This window comes from Stenella coeruleoalba (genome assembly GCF_951394435.1).
Source record: "Stenella coeruleoalba genome assembly, chromosome: 19".
Classification (NCBI taxonomy): domain Eukaryota; kingdom Metazoa; phylum Chordata; class Mammalia; order Artiodactyla; family Delphinidae; genus Stenella; species Stenella coeruleoalba.
In genome coordinates, this window is record NC_137165.1 from 37,145,316 (window position 1) to 37,164,462 (window position 19,147).

The window sequence follows — 19,147 nt, forward strand, 5'->3', positions numbered from 1 at the left end:
CACTTCCCTGCCCTGTCTCCCCCTGCCTTCTGATCCAGTACCCTCATTCACACACAGACCTTGGGGTCATCACCATCATTACTGTAACCATCTTAGCAACTAACATTTTTTGAGCACTCAGGGTTTACAGAGAGCCATGCTAAGGGCTATTTGTATATTATCTCATTTGATTATCACAGCAGCCCTGTGAATTGGTTATTAACTTTGTTTTATAGGCAAGGAATCTGAGATTCAGAGAGATTAATTTGCTCAAGGTGGCTCTCTCTCCTTCTCCACATCCCATCACCTAAGTGTCTTTCTCTTCCCTCCCCTTCCAGGATCTCACCCCCCAGAGCCCATCCCCACCACTGCAATGGCCATAGCTGGAATTTGAACCAGGCGGTCAGAGCTCCCACTCTCAACCACCGTGCCCTATTGCCCCCACCCCCAATTCACCCATTACCTCCTGCAAGGAATTTTGCTTTTTAATGAGGTTGGGTAGGGAGGGCCATGCTTACCCAAGAATCAGCCCTTTAATGGTGGGATATCGGGAGTTGCCAGGGGAGGGTTTTGGGAGAGCCTTCCCATACATCAGGAGGAATGGGTGGGCAGAGTGGGGCCTGAGGGTCTCACCAGGAGGTGGCTGTGCAGAGTGCAGGGTCCAGTACAGATGGCCTGGCCACCAATGTCCTGTGGAGGATGTTGATGACAGGCCGGGCCCTGCATGGAAAACCCGCAGACATCAATGCCTCTGGCCTGTCCCAGGCCAGGCTGGGGTCAGGGCTCAGGTTTGCACAGACATGATGCTGAAGGTGGACCGAGCTGGGGCTCCACGCAGACAGGGATGCAGGAGAGAAAGGCCCCCATCCACTGTCGCCCTGGCTCACCGCAGCAGCACGATGTGGTCTGACAGGCTCCCCACCAGCAGGTCTGGGTAGAGGTTCTCATCCACATCCATCTGCCCACTCAGGGAGTAGCCGAAGGTGGCCAAGCCAGGCAGTCCCAGCTTCTCTCCGTCTATTACCTGGAGGCAGAGGGAAGCGGTGAGGACAGGCTCTGGGGTAGGCTCCAGGGAGTGGGGCCCAGGGGGAATAGGGAGGGGTGGATGAGGGAAAGGAGGAAGGGCCCCTCCGTCCCTGTCCATCCATACCTGCTGGGGCTGTCTGAGGAGCCCCCTGGAGCTGCCGTGGTAGATGTACACTTTGCCCAAGCCCTCGAAAGGGGCTCCCACGGCAACGTCTGGGGAAGAGATACAGTACAGGGTCACCCCGTGTACTATGGGCCCCACAGTTCCCCAACCCTGTGCTCCAGGCCACAGAGCCCAGCATGGCACTGACCTCCCTGTCAAGACAGTGCTCAGAGCATCAGGGAACAGAGCTCTGTGGCTCAGGATTAAAACTGGGACCACTGGGCACCCAATTGCCTCTTTTATATGAGGGAAATTAGGCCCAGAAGAGGGAAGTGACTTACCCAAAGTCACACAGCAAGTTAATGTGTCCAGCAGGCCTAAACCCCAGATTTCTGACCACTGGCTGTTGTTTGTTTTCCCTCATTGCAGTGCCTTCCTTCTCCCCCACCAACCGCCCCTCCAGACACCTGGTCCTTCTAATGACATTTACCAGCAGGGCCACAAAAGCAGGTGTTATCCGTTGGTGACTTTGCCAGGTAGTTATCAAGCACTGATGTCATCCAGTCCTCACAAGAGTACTGGCAGTAGGTACTACTTTGTTTTGTTTTTTCTCTTGGCAGTAGGTACTACCGTCCCCACTTCATAGATGAGAAAAAAGGCTCAGGAAACCCAAAGTCACACAGCTAAGGAGTAGAGAAGAGGCTCTAAGCCCATGTCTGTCTCTGTGTGGGGGCTGGGATTTTAATCACAACACTCTAGTGAGCTTTACTTGTTAAAATGGCCAGGCTTTTAAATTCTAACCATTATTTGCACAAATAAATCCAAAACGTTTTGTCTTCTTAAACTTTCTAGTTTTCTGCTTTTGATCTGATAAGGTCTAGGTAACCAGAAAGCCAAGCTCGTTAGAAAAGGAAAAGGAAGTAGGTCCTGAGTGACAACTGGGCAACTCTTGTATCAGTAAGTGCTTGGACTTCATTAACTAGACTTTCTAGCACCTGTTTTGTCTCTTCAGCGGCGCCTCTGCCTTCCTTTTGGTTCTCAGGTATGTTCTAGGAAGTTGAGGTTGTCAGAGAAATGATTTACAGATACGCCAGGTGCTCCCGTGGCAACCAGGCTCAACGCCTTGATTTGTCCCTCTCCTTGATACACCAGGTCTGATTGGTCCCCAAGTCCTGCAGAGCACTAATGGCATCCCCTATATCTGGGACGTCTACCTTGTCCCAGCGCTTAACGTCCCACACCTGATATACTATGTTCTTGATCTTAACACCCCCAGCCTTGCTCCCCGCATCCATCCATCCCACATCTCCCTCCAGAATCATCTTGCAAGGTACCAAGTTATCATATCAAATCCCTGCCCCCAGATCTTTTTGGACACCACTCTGCCATAACCCAAATATAAAGCCCTAGTTTTTCTGCTTGGCTTTCAAAGCGTCCACCCCACCCCTACACTACCTCTCCAGCCTCATCTCTGATGCGAACAACCCACACCTACTAGATCTGAGCACATCAGGCAAGTGGACCACACTCACGTTGCGCCCCTTCTCTTCCCTCCACTGTGCACACTCAGCCCAGCCTTTGATGCCCAGTGGTACGTCCACTCCTCCAGGAGGTCTACCAAGCTCGCCTCTGTGGGGGCTCCCTTTGCACGCTGTCTCTCCAGCACCGCTGTGAGCTCCCCAGACCTGGGCCCCAGCCTGTCTTCTCTTCGGACCCTGTCAAGCCTGGTATGCAGCTGGCTCTCAGTCAGTGGATGCTGGGGCAGGAGTGCTGGCTCATACCCTGGAATCCATCCTGGTTGATGTCACCGATGCTTGCCACGGAGAAGCCAAAGGCAGAGCGACTGGGGCCGTGAAGAAGGAGGGAGGGGTGGGCCGGGAAGGAGGTGCCTGCCTGGTTCATGAAGACATAAATAGCACCCCCTACCTCCTCTTTCCGCTCAAAGTAATAGGGGGCACCCACCAGGAGGTCCTGCCACCTGCACAGGAGAGAAGAAGGTGGAGATGGGACATGCAGCGTAACTCTTATTTAGCAGACACAACTGTGCCAGGCAGGACACGTGACTCTACAAATGGCGCCTCTGGCCATAGGTCGTGGGAAGGACAAGGAAGCGTCACTGTGACCCGTCTAATAGAAAACACACGTTGTGGAGAAGCCATGTAGACACAGGTCACACCCAAACAGCCCACATCCACTAGAGCCATACAGATGACAGGCACAGACGAGGAGATGCAAGTCTCATGAAACTGACATGCAAATACCCAGAATCCCATAAAGTCTGATTGCAGATCAACATGCAAAATTGACTAGCCAATCCCTGCAAACAGCACGCAAAGAAATGCACAACGGCAAACCTCCATTTCTCTGCCCTGCTTTGGGCAAGCCCGGCCCCCTCACCATAATCCCGGCCCCAGAGAAACGTCCCTGGATTCTCACCCATCATTGTTCAGGTCTGCCAGGGCAATGGCGCTGCCAAAATAGGCGCCCACCTGCCTGCCCTCCAGCACCTGCCTCCTCCGCAGGTCTCCACCCGCCTCCTGGCTCAGCAAAAAGACAGCGCCCACATGTCGGTGCCGAGGGGCACCCGTCACAATGGTGGTGCTCGTAGGGTGCAGGACGGCACTGCCCACCTGCATCGTGTAGCCTGGGAAGCGGGGAAGGTGGTCAATCAAGGCTCCAGTAAGTTTTGTCCCCTTCTACTCTGGACCCACCTCCCAATATCCCCCCATTATCTTCTGTTCCTCTATTCTAAGTTGGGCAAGAAGGTGGACCTTGGATGCCCAGCCCCCAGTCCTGCCTGCACACTGGACCGTGAGCTCCATGAGGGTCATGACTCTGCATCTTGGGGGCATACAGGTGGTGCTCAATAACTGCGTGCTCGCTGAATTAAATGCCACTAGTCGCACTGCACCCTGGCCTCACTCTTCCACCAGACACTGAAGGTGAGAGGGCCACTGAGCCCCTTTCCTCCTCTCCACCCAAAGGGCCACCACCACAGGACTCACCAATGTAGAGGTTGCCTTGGTCCGCTGGGTCCTTGTAACTATATTCGGATAAATCCCAGTCCTTCCGCTGAATCATGTAGCTGTTTCCTTCACAAGGATTTGAGGGGGGGAGTATAAGTCACGACTCCTTTCCTCCACTATGTCCAGGCCCCCCACCTCCAGATAAGGATAATAATAACCCCTTTTATTTGTGAGTACTTCGCCATTTGCAAATCACTTCCTCTTTATTTTAACAATTCTGTGAGGTAGAACGATGACCCCCATTTTGCAGATGAGAAAAGTGAGGCTCAGGGATGGAGAGCTAGTTGTCCAGCTGGAATCCAGTCATCCAGGCACCCAGATACTAGATGACATTTCCCTCACCCTAGACACCAAAGCCAGACTCCACACCATTATCTCCTCGTAATCCTGCCCCAGACTCGGGCTGCCTACCCCTACCCTGCTCCCCAGGGCTGCTGCTGGAGAGTACCTGTGGCCCTGCCAAGAGTCTACAGGAGCAAGGGGTGGGAGGTAAGACTAGCAGAGCGAGCAGAGGCCTCGGCCTCGGGCAAGCCCAGAGCGGTGACTACGCCCTGCGCTACCTGTGGGTCAAGAGGACGAAATAAATAAATCATTGGGATGTAACATAGAGCATAAGAAATATAGTCAATAATAACGTAATCACTTTGTATGGGGACAGATTGTTTCTTCACTTATGGGGTGATCATCTTATAATGTATTTAAATGCTGAACCACTATGTTGTACACCTGAAACTAACAAAATATTGTATGTCGACTATACTGCGATGAAAAAAAGCAAAACAAGATTCTGGGCTCCCTCTGCCTGTTGATTCTGCGATAGTAGGTGCAGTAAGGGAAAAGCGGCCACTGTTGCTACAGCCTATGTGGTGGAGAGAGGCAGGTGGAGGGGGTGTGAGCCGTCAGACTCCTGAGAGGCAGTAGGTGGTGTGGCAGATACAAGCATGACTTTGGATACAAGGAAATCTCTGCAGCCCTCCCAAAAGACTGCCCTGTATGTACGGACATGAAAAGATGCCCACAGTTTATCGATGTGTGAAAAGGAAGTAGCAGAACAGTACGTTTAATGTGATTGTGTGTGTGTGTGTGTGTGTGTGTGTGTGTGTGTGTGTTAAGATACCTATACATTCTAAAATAAGTCTGGAAGGAGCCACAAGACACTTAGCAGCATACACTGGGAAATGGGACAAGGAAGACGGGGGAGAAGAAGGGCACTTTTCCTCTTTACTTTACTGTACCATTTAGTAGTTGTACCAGGAACGTGCTTTATTTTTTAAGTTTTTAAATGGTTAACCTGGAGTCAGATGGGCCTGCATCCAATACAAGTTTCAGAACTTACTGTTGATTTACTTCACCTCCCTGAGGCTCAGTTGTCTGTAAAATGAGTATAATAATACTCGTATTTTAAGATTAATTCAGAGAATAGGTGTAAAGCCTCTGGTACCTAGTAAGCACTTTAAAATAGCAGAGGTCGAGGTAGCTGCTGGTGTTGGCAAACGAATGCTCTCCTCTGCCCTCTCGTGGGGAGGCTCTGGCAGGCTGCCCTCGGGCCTAACGGGGTGGTGGCCTCTGCCCCCTTCCCTCCCCCCACGGTCCCCACCTTTCCAGTTGTAGGCACCAGGAGCGCCGAAGTACACAGTGTTTTGGGTGAAGCCGCCGCTGGCGCCCAGCTGGCACATGCCGGTCTCCAGGTAGTCGGTGTTGCTGTTGCACATCTCGTTGTGGTAGGTCTGCCAGTCGTCCCTGGGGTCCAGCTCCAGGTCGTTGCCCCTCACATAGCACTTGCCCACCATGCGCCGCTGGTCCTCCGACCCCGACCACAACACCTGGGTGTAGCGGTGGGCACAGACCTGGGGACCCCAGCCCCCCCCAACGCACACAGCTGAGCCCGTGGCATGGACTCAGGAGCAGTGTCTCCACAGCCCTGTGCGCCTCTGGCTTTGCAGGAGGGGAGTGGAAAGAGGTCTCCCAGCTTTTCTTTCTTCCCACAGTGGTGCTTGGACCTGCATTGCCTTTCCAGAATTCAAAAACCTGCTCTGAAGGCTGAGAACACTTCTGGAAGGCCAGAAGGTACTGGAGTTGAGAGTGGCTGAGGGATCTTGGCAAAACGAAAAGGGAAAAGGATGAGAGAATGTGGGGTTCAGGCCCTTGGGTCTAAAAGGAGCTAGACACAGGGCTTCCCTGGTGGCGCAGTGGTTGAGAATCTGCCTGCCAATGCGGGGGACAAGGGTTCGAGCCCTGGTCTGGGAAGATCCCACATGCCGCGGAGCAACTGGGCCCGTGAGCCACAACTACTGAGCCTGCGCGTCTGGAGCCTGTGCTCCGCAACGAGAGGCCGCGACAGTGAGAGGCCCGCACACCGCGATGAAGAGTGGCCCCCGCTCGCCGCAACTAGAGAAAGCCCACGCACAGAAACGATGACCCAACACAGCCATAAATAAATAAGTAAAAAATAAATAAATAAAATTAAAAAAAATAATAATAAAAATAAATAAATAAATAAAAGGAGCTAGACACAGAGCAGGTTAGGAATTTGCGTCTCTGCTGTCCCCTGATGGCCTCGCCCTCTTAATGAAAGGTCAGTATTAGAATAACAACAACCACAGCAGCAGCGGCTGACACTTACTGAGTGCTGACCGTATGCCAGACACAAGTCTGAGCTCTTCACATATTCATTCTTTTAAGCCTCCTACCAGCCCTATGGAGTAGGGATAATTATCTTCCCCATTTTAGATAAGGAAACTGAGGCACAGAGAACTGAGAAACCTGCTTAAGATCTCACATCTAGAGAGAGGCAGGGGATGTTCAGACGAAGGCTGTCGGGGCTCCGGGGTCTGAGCTCCTAAGTGTCAGGCTGTGCTGCCTCTCTTGAAGCTTCTCCCTGCACATGGGAGGTGCTCCATGAAGAGTTATTGGACAAATCAATCAGAATAGGGTATTTGCAAAAACAGCCAGGGGCCAGGGGAAACCCAGAACCAGGCCTAGTTCTTGTTTGCTCGCCGTCTGTGTCCCCGTCCAGCTGTGAGCCAAACCCATGCTCGTACTGGCCTGAGCCTGTCCCGGGTAACTACAAGGTTTGTAGTGCGGGCTCCGTGCAGGGCACACAGGACGTGCTCACCAAAAACGGACTGAATGAATGGATGGGTGAGCAGAAAACTGCTGAAGGACCCAGGATCTAGAACTGACTTAAGTGGAAACCTGGACCCACACCATCCTTAACAAAAGACTAGAAAGGGTGTTTCAGTGAACTGGTCAAACCCAGAGCTTACGACAGTGTTCAGAGGTGACAGAAATCACAACGTGATCCAAAGGTGACGGCTATGGGGGTGACGGTTGACTGGAAAGGAGTGGGCTTTCTGGAATGATGTAAATATGCTATTTCTTTAGTGGGTGTTGGTTACACAGTTGTATAAACGCAGTTCAGTTGTCAAAACGCAACTGAAACAAAATTTGTACATTCACTGTATGTAAATGTTACATGAATTTAAAGACGAAAAATAAATTGTCTATCTGGGACTCAGAAATTGAGGAGGTGACAGCTGACAGCAGGGAGGGGGCCCCCAAAGCCCAGCCGGGTGAGCTGGGGCAGCAGGGCTGTGCCTCTTCCACCAGCCGGCCTCCCCGGAAGGAGCGCGCCCAGGCCGCACTGCCTGAGGCCCTCTCTGCCCTTTCCATCTCACAGTTCCCTCAGCTCATTCCTACGGAGGGTGAACACCCCCCCCCCCCGTGGGGGCGGGCAGTGGGTGCTTCAGACAGGACCCAGGCTGGCCCTTGGAGAGCGCCAGACACCCTCCCTACCCCCAGCCCCTGCTACAAGTGCAGGATGAAGGGACACACATGCCGTGGAGACGTACAGCCACAGAAATGGACATTTGCAAGGCACCAGCTCATGCGCAACGGACCCTTCTCCTGCCCTCTGCCTCCCTCCGAAGCTCCTGGGAGACGAAGGAGAGGGTTGGAGGGGGACACCGACGGCGAGCGCCCACTTACCAGGACTCTGCCCGCAGGGCCCTGGCTGGCCACAGTCACCCCGAGCCACATGTCCTCAATAATGTGATGGTCAGGGTCACCTGTGGGCATGGGAGGGGTCATGAGCCAGGGCACCTCACCCCACCCTCCCAGCATCAAGAGCACCCAGGGGGCAGGGGTTGGTCTCTCCCGGATCTTCCACTCCAGCAGGGCAGCCCTACCTCCCCGCCTTCTCCAGCCCATCATAGTCCGAGCTCCACAAATCCCATCTGGTCCCACTCTAGGACTCCCTCTTCCCAGCTGGACAAGAAGGGACTGGAAGCTACCCGGGTGAGCCTTCTGTCTCTTCCAGTCATCCTCTCTGTGCCACGCCCTCCACCAGGCTCCTGTCCCCCTGCTCACTTTTCTCTGCAATGTCCATCCGTTCACAGTCGTTCTTGTGGGCAGTGAGTGGGCACAGGTACACAGCACCGGTCTGGTTGGTATAGCCATCAGGCACAGCAAGGTCCCGGGGGGCGCCAGCCAGGAGCCTGGGGGCAAGAAGGTAGGTAGACCCGGGCCCATAGTCCCCAAAGCCCGCTTCAAACAACTCACTGCTGAATGTGCGTGGGCCGGGCATCCGCTCTGTGCCAGGCTCTGCCATTGGGAGATGAATGGCTCCCCGCCCCTGCCCTCGAGGAGTGCCCAGGGTAGGGGAAGCCAGGCAAGGAGACAGACACCCGTGGTCAGTGCCTCATGAGAGGAAAGCAGGGAGCAAACCAGCCCAGACTCTGCGTGGGGGGCAATCAGGGAGGCCCACAGAAGAGGGGACCCTGGCCTGAGTCTGATGACCAGGGCTTACCAGGTGAAGAAGGGGAGGAGGGGCTCTGTAGGCCAAGGTCTGGCCTGTGCAAGAGCCGGGAAGCATGAGCAAGAGAGTGACTCAGGGACCTGCAAGGCCCTCGGTACAGCTGGAGGCCAGAAACACGGGGAGGGACAAGAGGCAGGGTGGGAAGGGCAGCCACGGAGGGATTTCAAGCAAGGGAGCGACATGGCCAGATCTGGGTTTTGGAAGAACTGTTTTGGCATCTGAGTGACATAATCAGATCTGGGTTTGGGAAGGAATGCTTGGCCTCTGAGATGAAGCCAGAGGGGAAGAGAGCAAGGCTGGAGGAGTCCTGGTCCTACCTCTTTGAGCCACATCTGAGGACTTAGATCCGGGGGCGGGCGCTGAAGAATGTGGGCAGGAAAGGACAACTGACCCTAAACCGGAGCTGGGTGAGCTGAGGTCAGCAGGGCCCTTATGTGACCTGGGCGATGTCTACTGTCCCCCCCCACCCCTGTTGAGACAGACATATGAGGTACAGGGGTGGTGGCAGGGGAGCTGGGTACCTGACACTTTGGACAGTGTGGCCCCGGGGCAGAGTTCTTGCTGCTGGGCATGAGAATAGGGATGCGTGAGGACTAAAAATCACCTTGTCCCCAGCCTGCCTGGAACCCCTCTTTAGGGACACCAACTGCAAGTCTCTGCAAGGTTCTTAGGGCTCTAGCAGCCCTTCCCATACCAGAGAGGTGACTAGAGGAGAGGAAGGCGGTGATCAGCTTTGAAATATCATCTCAAAAGACAGTTCTTGGACCACCAGAATCAAAAATCCCTGCGATATTTGTTAAAAAGGCAGATTCCTCAGCCCATCACAGACAACCTGGATTGAATCTGGGGGTGGAGCCCTGGAACCTGCTTATTTAACATGCACCCCAAATATTCACACCACAGTTTGAGAACCCAGCTCTACCACCCCTTGCTCTCCCAGCATCATCTGTCTGCAGCCTCTGGACGTTCTGCCAAGACCACCTCGTCAGTCCTGCTGGACCCAGCCTCCTGGGTGGCAGGCATCTCCTAGGTAGGTACCCCTCCATCCGGCCCCAGCAGTGCTGTCACCTGAGGCGCCCAGCTCAGAACCTGGGCGCCAGGCCCCCTGCCAGAGTCTGCGCGTGCAGAGCAACAGCCCTGCCTGCAGCTCCTGCCTGGGACCTGAGAGTGAGGGCTGCCGGGAGTGGGCAGGGCAGGGCCCGGGCATGCCAGGGCCTGGGTGCCTCGGCCCACTGGGTGTCAGGAATGCGCTGCCTGGGGGTGCTGGGAAGGGGACTCTGCCTGCACCTCACACCTCAGCTCAGACCTCACCCTGGGGAAGGGTTCCTGGGGGCAGGGGTATAGCTTCTCTAAGCAGAGCAGGGCTGGGAGCTCCGGCAGGAAGGCTGGCAGGGGGCCAGTGTGGCAGCCAGGCCCTGTTAGTCACCCTCTGTCTGGGCTGGGTGGGGTGCCTAGCGAGTCCGCTGCCTGACCACCCATAGGCATCCGCCCCCAGCCTGACAGGTGCGAGAGGGGAGCTGCTGCCTGTGGGAAAGGAATATCTCAGCCTTGGAGCTGAAGGGCCTGGTTCTAGGTCTGTTCTGCCTCAAGGGACAATTTCTTTTCCCTCTCTGAGCTGTGAGTGCCTCATCTGTAAAATGGGACAGCAGCTGTCCCACCACCCTCCAGGGTTGTTGGGGGAAAAAGTGGGTTCATTCTTTGAAAGGGCTTCCTGACTATGAAGCCAAGGCCAACGTGAGCACTGTCGTTCTGCTTTCTTGTGGCACCAGGACTGGCCCTAGCACACCCCCAGGCCTTGCTCCGGGGACCCAGGAATTTCTGCCCCACTGGGTTAGGGGACCTGAAGCACAGGCACAGAGCAGACTAGTTCAGGTGTTCAGATGGGGCAGAGGATCCACGGTCTAAGGCAATCAGTCAGGCGGGGGTGGGGCACTGGCAGCTAGTCATTGGACGGTGAGAGCCCAGATTAGGCTGGAGGTGGCAGCTGGGGGTTGGCTACAATGACCTTGAAGGGGTGGGTCCAGGCCTCAGTGGGCAAGGGGTCCCTGGAGAGCCCAGGTTGCATTCCAGGGCGGGCGATGCAAGGGAAGTGTTGCCGTGCCTACAGCTCTCTGGGCCCAAGTTGTCAGGGTGGGAGGTGGCTGAGGAACAGGGTGGCCACGCCCTCCCAGCTCCCTCATCTTAGAGGGAGTGGCCTGAGGGTCCCCGCCTCTTTGCCTCCTGTGGTACAGAGCAGGCAGAGCTGGGCATGAATAGCAATTGGATTGACATAAATCCCCTTACCACCTATACCCTCTCCACTCTCACCCCACACCAGCCTTGTGCCCATTGATGGGCGGTGGGGCAGGGTCCTAATCCCAGCACCCCCCCCCAGCATCCCAGGCCCCTCCCTCCTCAGAGATTCCACAGAGAGCACCTCCCACCTCCCTGGAGTATTTTTAGCTCCTACTTGGCCTGCTTAGAGGCCCTTTAAGGCCCTCTGGCTCCCAGCCCAGGATCCCATGGGTCTACGGCCAGAGGGCTGGGAGTAGATGGTGGAAGGAGGGTGCACAGAGGGCCGGGTCCAGCTTCCTCCAGCCACAGTCAGAGGTGGGAAAATCCAGAGGGTGGGAAAGCTCTTACTGGTATGTAAATGAATGTAAGTTACTATGCAAATGAGCACATTGCTCCTGCTGTTGGATCTGGTCCAGATCAAAGAGTCGAGAAGCTGATCCCTCTGAAACCACCACTGAGGTCACCCTCCCAGCAGCAGCCAGAAGTGGGATGCTAAGTGGAAGGCTGTGCCCAGCCCTGGGAGCAAGGAGGAAAGGAGACTGGACTGCCTCCTTCCTGGAGTCAGGCTGGGCTGGGTGGGAGCAGGTGTCTTTCCAGGAGGTAGGGAGATGAATAAAATGACCTCGCAAGGGCTTTCAAACAGCTGCCTCTTCACCCTATCCTCAGGCTCCGGCCAGACAGCCCCTCCTGGCCTTTGTGGAGGCCCCTGAGCCCCAAGTTGTGGAGAAGCACTTTCTCACTCCTGCCCCATCACTCTTCCTGGGGCAGTTCAAAGCTAATGAACAGCCAGGTAGAAAGCAGTGGAATCACAGGAGGCAGGGGAATGGGGCCCAGGGGTGTCAGGGCACCAGGCTGGCTCACCCCAGAGAAGAAGGCCCCCTGAGGGATATTGGGGTGGGGTGATGCTCAGAGAAACAGCCTGTAGGATTCAACTTCCCAGACTCCTCACCTCAGGAAGGCACTGGGGTAGCCCCAGTGGAAAGACTTCAGTTAACAATGAGGGTCCAGCGGGCCCCCATGCCTTACTCCTTAGGCCAGGAAGCCAGTTGGGGAGGGGGCCCACTCCAGCTCTGAGCCCTGGGGTGGGTTGGGGGCAGCTCTCAGATGCCTGGATCCCAGCTCTGTGCCAATCCTCCTGACTGAGTTAGCCATGTCCCCAGAGGCTTCTCCTGCGGTCGCTGAAACTGCAGTCCTCTCCATCCCCGCCTTACTTCTCCTTACGCTGCCCCCCAGCTCCCTTTCCCCTCTGGTGACGCAGCCCTAGAATCAGAGCAACAAGCCGGAGAAAGCGAGAGAATGAGAGAGGACAGGAGAAAGAGGCCTTGCTCAAGCCTCCAACAATAAAGAACAAGGCTGTTTTTCTCATTTCTTCTCCCTTTCCCTGGCTCCTTAGTATTTTTCCACATTGATCCCTTAGGGCATTCTTCATGTCATTTAACCTCAATCTCCCTTGCTGTTACCGCCATCCTCTTCCTTCTTTGTTTAGTTCTGACCAAGCCCCTTTCACTTCACTTTCTACAAGATCAGGCTTCCCTTACCTCCTGCCCAGTTTTAAGCTCTCTGGCTTGGCCTGGTCATTGGAGACAGCCAGAGAAAAAGGACACTACGCATCCCCGCCTTCTGCTTGCAGCCACAGCTGCTATGCCCATTTCCTCTGGCACGAGCCTTGGAGGCTGCCAGGTGCCTACCCTGCCCAGGGAAACATGTTTTAGGAGAGCAAGTAAGCCTAGTTCCTGCCTACCTCAGGTATGACCTCATCTTCCAGGAGCTGCAGCCACCCCCGCCCCAGGCATCCCAGACACCCTCATTTCCAGGCAAGAGCCCCAGAGGTATGTCCCATAGCCCACAAGGTCAGGCCGGACCAGGACACCTGGATTCCCAGGAGGGAATGACAGAACAGGTGCTGGGGGAAGGGGGGGAGGTCAGTGACCATCTCCCCGAGGAAGAGTCCCTCTGCTCACCCAGGGGTCCTCATGTATCTCACCAAGAAGCCCAGAGAACCTTGGCTCCCTGTCCTGCTCCTGACCCCTCACTCCAGAGGCTGCGAAATTGGGACTGGGGTTGCAGTAAGCCTCCGATGTTGTGGGCATGGAACCTCAGTCTAGAGATGAAGGTGATGGGGAACAAAGACACACCTGGGTTTTTAACCATTCCTGGAATAAGGCCATCTTTGAGAACATAACGAAAGCTATGCTCTCCCCTCCTCCAGGCCCCAGAACAAGGCACACACACGCAAGATTTTGCACACACTTTCCAGGATCCCTGCATCTCCTGAAAACCTTCAGTGAACTTCAGGCTAAGACTTCGCTCAGGATCATGAACCCTCCCCCTTTTCCAAAGGCACTTTGAAGCTAACAAAACCGCCACTTGACTTGCTGGATGCCCTGGGCTGTGCACTCAGGCAGCTGTTTACATCTGGCTATACAGCTGGCTGTAGCTCAGCCCAGCTGGCCCAGCTGATTCTCCCAAAGGGTCATGGGGCAGAATTCAGTGAGATGAGGAGATGACCCAAGATGCAGAACCACCCCTGGAAAAGTCTGAGGATACCCAAGTGAGTCCCCCAGAACGCTATCTAGACTACCTGCCTCTCCGAGATTCATTAGTTTTAGAAACTTCTGGGCTCCTGGCAGGCCTAATGCCATCTCTAGCTGCCCAGGAAGAAAAGTGGGACCCCTCTGCTCAGCCCTCTTGGGTGAGGTCCTTGGTTAGTGAGGGCGCATCCAGGTCCCAGCTTCAGCACAAGAGCCCTCAGCTGCCCCTGGGCGAAGAAGGCAGATGCAGAGCATTTTACACAAATTATCTCATTAAAAGCCCACCGTCACCCCATGAAGAAGGCGTGTGGCTCCCCTCCCCCTGACGTGTAAGATAATTAAGCCTCAGGTATTAGTGACAGATTCAAGACAGGAAACTGGCAATGGGACTCGGGAGCCTCTTCTTTCTCCACAGTGCCAAGCTGCCAACAGAGGCAGGAAGGAGTACATAGATCCAGACCCAACCTCTCCTTGGGGAAAACTGGCCCAGAGAAGAGAAATACCCTGCTTAAGGTCACACAGCGAAAAAAAAAGGGGGGGTGTGTGTGATTACAGAAGCTATGATTTACTCCAGCTTTCCATTATTTACCCTTGCTTTTCTGATATTCTCTTTACACTCCATTGCCTCATATCATGCAGATTCAGCACTGAAAATCGGAAAATCTTTTTCTGGGCTGGGGCAGAAAGAGCACCAACATAGAAACGTGTGCTGATGATCACTTAGGGTCTCCAAAAGATGGAAGAGTGGCTAGGGCCAGACCGCAGCTGCTAGGGCCAGGCTGGGAAGGGTGTGGTGGCCCTAGCCTCTGCAGAAGCTAGATGGAATTGAGGCCAAGTAGGTAGGTGGCCTGGGCAGGGGCTGGACCAGGAGGGCAGGGAACAAGGCTGGGGCAGTCTGAACTTTGGACATTGCAACTTCCTCAAGTTTCTGCAGGTTCCAGCCAGAGTTGAGAAAGGTTTCAACACACCCTTTATCCGACCATGTCCTCTTGCTCAGCAGGGTTTGACATCTCGGTAGGTCAACCAGAAGGGCTACTGCCCAAAGAGGGCCTGCCTGTCCCGTCCTAACAACCTTCCCTCCCGTGGCAGCCTCACCTTCCCCAGCGGCCTCTTCCCCTAACTGCCAACCTCAGCACGCTGAGCCCATGCAGAGAAACTTCTCAAACTTGGACATGCCCCACTGGGCATGACTAAGGGGGGCGGGGGTGGCAACCCAAGCAGCTGGATGCGCTCCTTCCCCTCTCTCCCCTCTGCCTAGCTCTTTCTCCTCCTTCTTGCAGCTGTTGGGGAAGGAGAACAGAAGAAAGAGAAAAACACTATTTCCCTCCTGAGACCAAAACAAACACACTCAGGGTTGAAGATTCAACATGAATCCATGGAATGCGAGGAGGACGTCTGGTGGGAGGGCATCACTGCTGGGGGTGGGGGTAGGTTGCAGAAGACCAAGCAGGAGTTGGGACAGCAGCTCCTCTCACTTCTACTTCTGCATCCTCAAGGGGTCAGAAGGAGCGCCTGGACAGCTCCAAACGCCCAGACTCGCCCATCACTTCACTCTCCAACCGCCAAGCAGTTGAGAAGGCCCTTCAGTGTGGTTCTGCAGAGGGTGTGGCTGGCGGGCCGCAGACTATGTGCGAGGTGGGGGCGGGCGTAAATGCATGTCCCCGTAGGTTCTTCCCAGGAAAGGGGAAAGGTGTTTATCTTGCAGTTTTCCCCAGTTCCCAGCCCTGGAGAGAAGAGGCATTCGGTATACTAAGCACCCAGTTCACTGAATGGGAGGGGGGTCAGGAAACGGGGACCCCACTTCTACTCTCAAGAGAGGTTTAAAGGCCTGAGGGGCTGAGTCTAGACAGGTTCTGGCCGGGTCAGCACTTGCCAATAATTACTGCCCCCCCATCCCACACCCAATCCCTTTACTTGCCGCCAAGCCTCGGCAGCAGAAGGGCTGCCTAGGTCTCCGCTCCCTTAATCGTCGCTCCCCAGAGCTGGAGGCCTGCGAGCCTGGAAGCCAGCTGGCCCAGGGCTTGGACTCCACTCGGGATCCGCACCCTGTTCACACACTCTCCCATCCCACCCCGGCCAGTTTCACTTACAGGTAACGCTGCTGCCGCTCCGTCTGCCGATGGAGGGCGACCGAGTAGCCGAAGAGGCTGCCCGGGTTCCCGGCCTCCTTCACCACCAGGAATCGGGTGTCCAGGTTGAAGGCGGAGGCGACGCGGTCGCTGGCGGCCACCATCAAGGCGAGCGCGCAGAACATCGGGCGTAGGACGCGGGCGGCGCGGCTGGGGCCGGGGCCCATGGCTGCGGACGGGAGCCGGGGCCCGGGCGAGAGCGCGTGAGAGCGTGGAGCTGGGAGTGAGGACCTGTTCACCTGCTCCCCCGCGCCACCGGAGAACACTCTGGCGTCCGCTTAGTTGAGCCCCGAAGCGCTGATCAGTTTCTGGCCCCCAGCCCTGGCCAGTTTCACGTCCGCTCACGGTCTGAGCTCTCAGATTCCCCTCTGAGGTCCGCGGGTCTGTTCTCCCGCCTGCACTGTCCCGGGTCACCGCCCCCCTGCCCCGGGCACCCTGCCCCCCAACTCGTGCCGGCCGCGCCCACTTGGCCGCACTGTCGCCTCCGATCCGGGCTCGGCAGCGGATCTGGGCAGGCAGACCTGTCGACAGCAAGGAGGACGGGAAGGAGGGGTCCCACCGCGCGCGCCCCGCCTCTCCACGCCCAGCCCCGCACCTCCCCACCTTGCGCGCCCAGCCGGGGCTAGGCTTTCCTTCCGGGGAAAGAGACAAGGTCCCGGCTCGGCCGCCTCCTCTTAAAGGGGCAGCACCGCCCCTCCCTCTCCATCCTCCCTAACCCGGCTCCGCCCTCTCCCCCAAACACCTGTCCGGAGCCCCCGAAGGCTTGGATTACCCCTCCCCGCCCCTTGTTTCTCCCGAGAAGCGTCGCCTCCCGAGCAAGATGGATTGGACGGGCGGGGCCGGGGGTGGGATTTGTCCCGCTGCTTTGCTGCGGAGGCTACAGCCGCTGGAAAGGCCGTTCCGGACGCGGCCACCTCTGTGGGTCCGGCTGGAGAGCCCCGGCGTTGGCGCATCTGGGAGCCGACATCCGCAAGCCACTGGCTGGAATGCCCTCGCCTCCGCCGCGCTGTGAGCCCCTGAGAGAAGGTTAGCGGTCTCTGGGCGTTCTTCCTCGTACGCAGCCCTTCACCGTCCTTGTCAAGATTTCTTTCTCTTGCCCACTCGCTCCCACCCACCCCGATCCGAGCTGGGAATGGTCGCTCAACAAAATCAGACAGATATTTAGCATTGGTAATAACCAAGTATCGCTAACTGTAATTAGCAACAAGACAGCGTTTTCCCCAAAGGGCTGCGCCTTCTGATATCTATTTTGTATCATGGATGTCCGGTAGATGTGGAAAGAAGTCCCTTCTCTTTAGAGTGTCTGCGTGGCCAGGGAGCTGGGCCCAGACTGGACCCATTTCTCATCCACCCTTGCCTTCAGGGCCCAGCCCAGCAGAATTCCAAAGGCCCCCTCCAACCACGCAGGCTCCAACCGAGCGTTTGGAGACGGCGGGCGACTCCAGCCCCCACTGGTGTGTAGTGGGTGGCGCCAAGGTGGAGGAGTTAGGTGGGCGAGGCCCAAAGGCCTGGTTATCCGCAGAAGAATCGAACTGAAAGGGAACTTAAAGAGATCACTCTGTATTTTCTTGAGTCTGACTAAGATTTCCCTTATTGCAGCACAAAGACCCATTTTTCCCCTGACCATTCTTTTTTCTAGGCTAAAGGAGCTTTCTTATTTTGGTCCAGGAGTTCAGTTCTCAGCTCTTACTTCCTTGAAATTCATTTTAGAGCCCCTATCTCTGAGAGTTTATGATAATAAGAAAACCACCATATAGTAGTGCTTGTGCAGCAGAAACTATGCTAAGTGCTTTACATTTTTTTTTTTTTTTTTTTTTTTTTTGAGGTACGCGGGCCTCTCACTGTTGTGGCCTCTCCCGTTGCAGAGCACAGGCTCTGGATGCACAGGCTCAGCGGCCATGGCTCACAGGCCCAGCCGCTCTGCGGCATGTGGGATCCTCCCGGACCGGGGCACGAACCCATGTCCCCTGCATCGGCAGGCGGACTCTCAACCACTGTGCCACCAGGGAAGCCCACAAATATTATTAAATTAAATTCTCACAGCAATCTTTGAGGTGTTATCTCTGTTTTAAGATGAGAAAACTGAGGCTCAAGGAGGTTAAGCAACTTGAAGGCTATGCAACTCGGATTTTAATCCTGTGTTATCTGAGCCGCCCTTCTTGACCACTTATGCTAATAATTAACATTTGTACCATACTCAGGGCAGATCTAGGTTTTGTGGGGCCTTGAAGCTTGTACAATTTGGAGCCCTCTTTAAGGAAAAAGATAAAGAATTAGGAGCACAAAATTAGATTCAAAGAATTAGGAGTACAGAATTAGATTCAGAGCCTGGGAAGGGACTCGAGATGAACTTGTGCTTATGAATCCTTTCACCTGCAGACTCTCATATTCTCCTGGCCTCATTTGACTCCTCATTTGACTTGAGGAACATGGATGTCCAAGGTCACGCAGCTCATGGGAGGTAGAGCTAGGACTGGAGGCCACTGGCCACAGCTGTGTCTTTAAGAGACAAACTCCAGATGTTGGTCAGAAAGCCAGACATACCTAAACAAAAGCAGCTGTGATAGCAGCGTTCTCTGCGGTGTTTGGGGAGAGGACACTCATCCCTGTCTGCCCTTGGAGCAGCATTTGTTCCCAAGCTTTGACTCTCAGAGCTGCCCAGCCTCTCTCCATGGTCTGCTTTGCGGCCCAGAGTCTCCAGGGGTTAGGACATGTGGGGCCAAGGAACAGGAAGCTGACCTGGATGGAAGTTGAACAGTTACCTCGCTCTCCTTCCAGCTGGCTGCCGGGTCCTCCACCTCATTCTTAGAGAAGGAGGAAGCAGACAGGGCCAGGAGCCCAGGGGCCAGGGTGGACACTCAGTGTGGACAGGGGCCCCACCTGAAACAGCTTTGAGAGTCCTGTGATGACAGATGGGCTCCATGCCAGGTGTTATCTCTTCGGCCATCCCAAACAGGAATGACCAGCATGTCCGATCCCAGGGCTGGGAGCAGGAAAGGGATGAGGGATGGTTTTTCCACTCTGGGGAGTGTCCAGAGGGAATGTGGGAGTGGGAGCACGGGTGCCTGGTAGGGGGAGGGCCCAAGCTAAGGAATGTGGGGGAGTGTCAGACAGATCTGGGGGAGATGGAATGGGAATGGAGGGATGAAGGGACTGGAGGGGTCTCTGGGCTGGAGAGATGCAGAAAGAGAAATCCCCAGTTCATGCCAAAGGTCCAGAATCCTCTGATGTAAGTGACATTATCATCCACAGCCTCATCTCAT

The 19,147-nt window shown here is 55.4% G+C and overlaps 1 protein-coding gene across 2 annotated transcripts in view; it reads right to left on the bottom strand.

Annotated features, from left to right (window-relative positions):
- Positions 1-16,366, bottom strand: part of ITGA3 (integrin subunit alpha 3) — a 29,524-nt gene extending 13,158 nt beyond the window's left edge. The window contains exons 1-10 of one of the 2 annotated variants that reach the window (XM_079905320.1): positions 15,846-16,366; positions 8,503-8,630; positions 8,122-8,201; positions 5,732-5,981; positions 4,114-4,200; positions 3,545-3,752; positions 2,890-3,086; positions 1,130-1,218; positions 867-1,003; positions 613-699 (exon numbers count right to left, since the gene is read on the bottom strand). In XM_079905320.1, coding sequence (XP_079761446.1) covers positions 613-699; positions 867-1,003; positions 1,130-1,218; positions 2,890-3,086; positions 3,545-3,752; positions 4,114-4,200; positions 5,732-5,981; positions 8,122-8,201; positions 8,503-8,630; positions 15,846-16,051 — 1,469 coding nt within the window. In that variant the 5' untranslated portion in view covers positions 16,052-16,366. The remainder of the gene's footprint in view (positions 1-612; positions 700-866; positions 1,004-1,129; positions 1,219-2,889; positions 3,087-3,544; positions 3,753-4,113; positions 4,201-5,731; positions 5,982-8,121; positions 8,202-8,502; positions 8,631-15,845) is intronic. The other variant, XM_079905319.1, reaches the window with a different exon arrangement.
- Between the last annotated feature and the right edge of the window lie 2,781 nt (positions 16,367-19,147).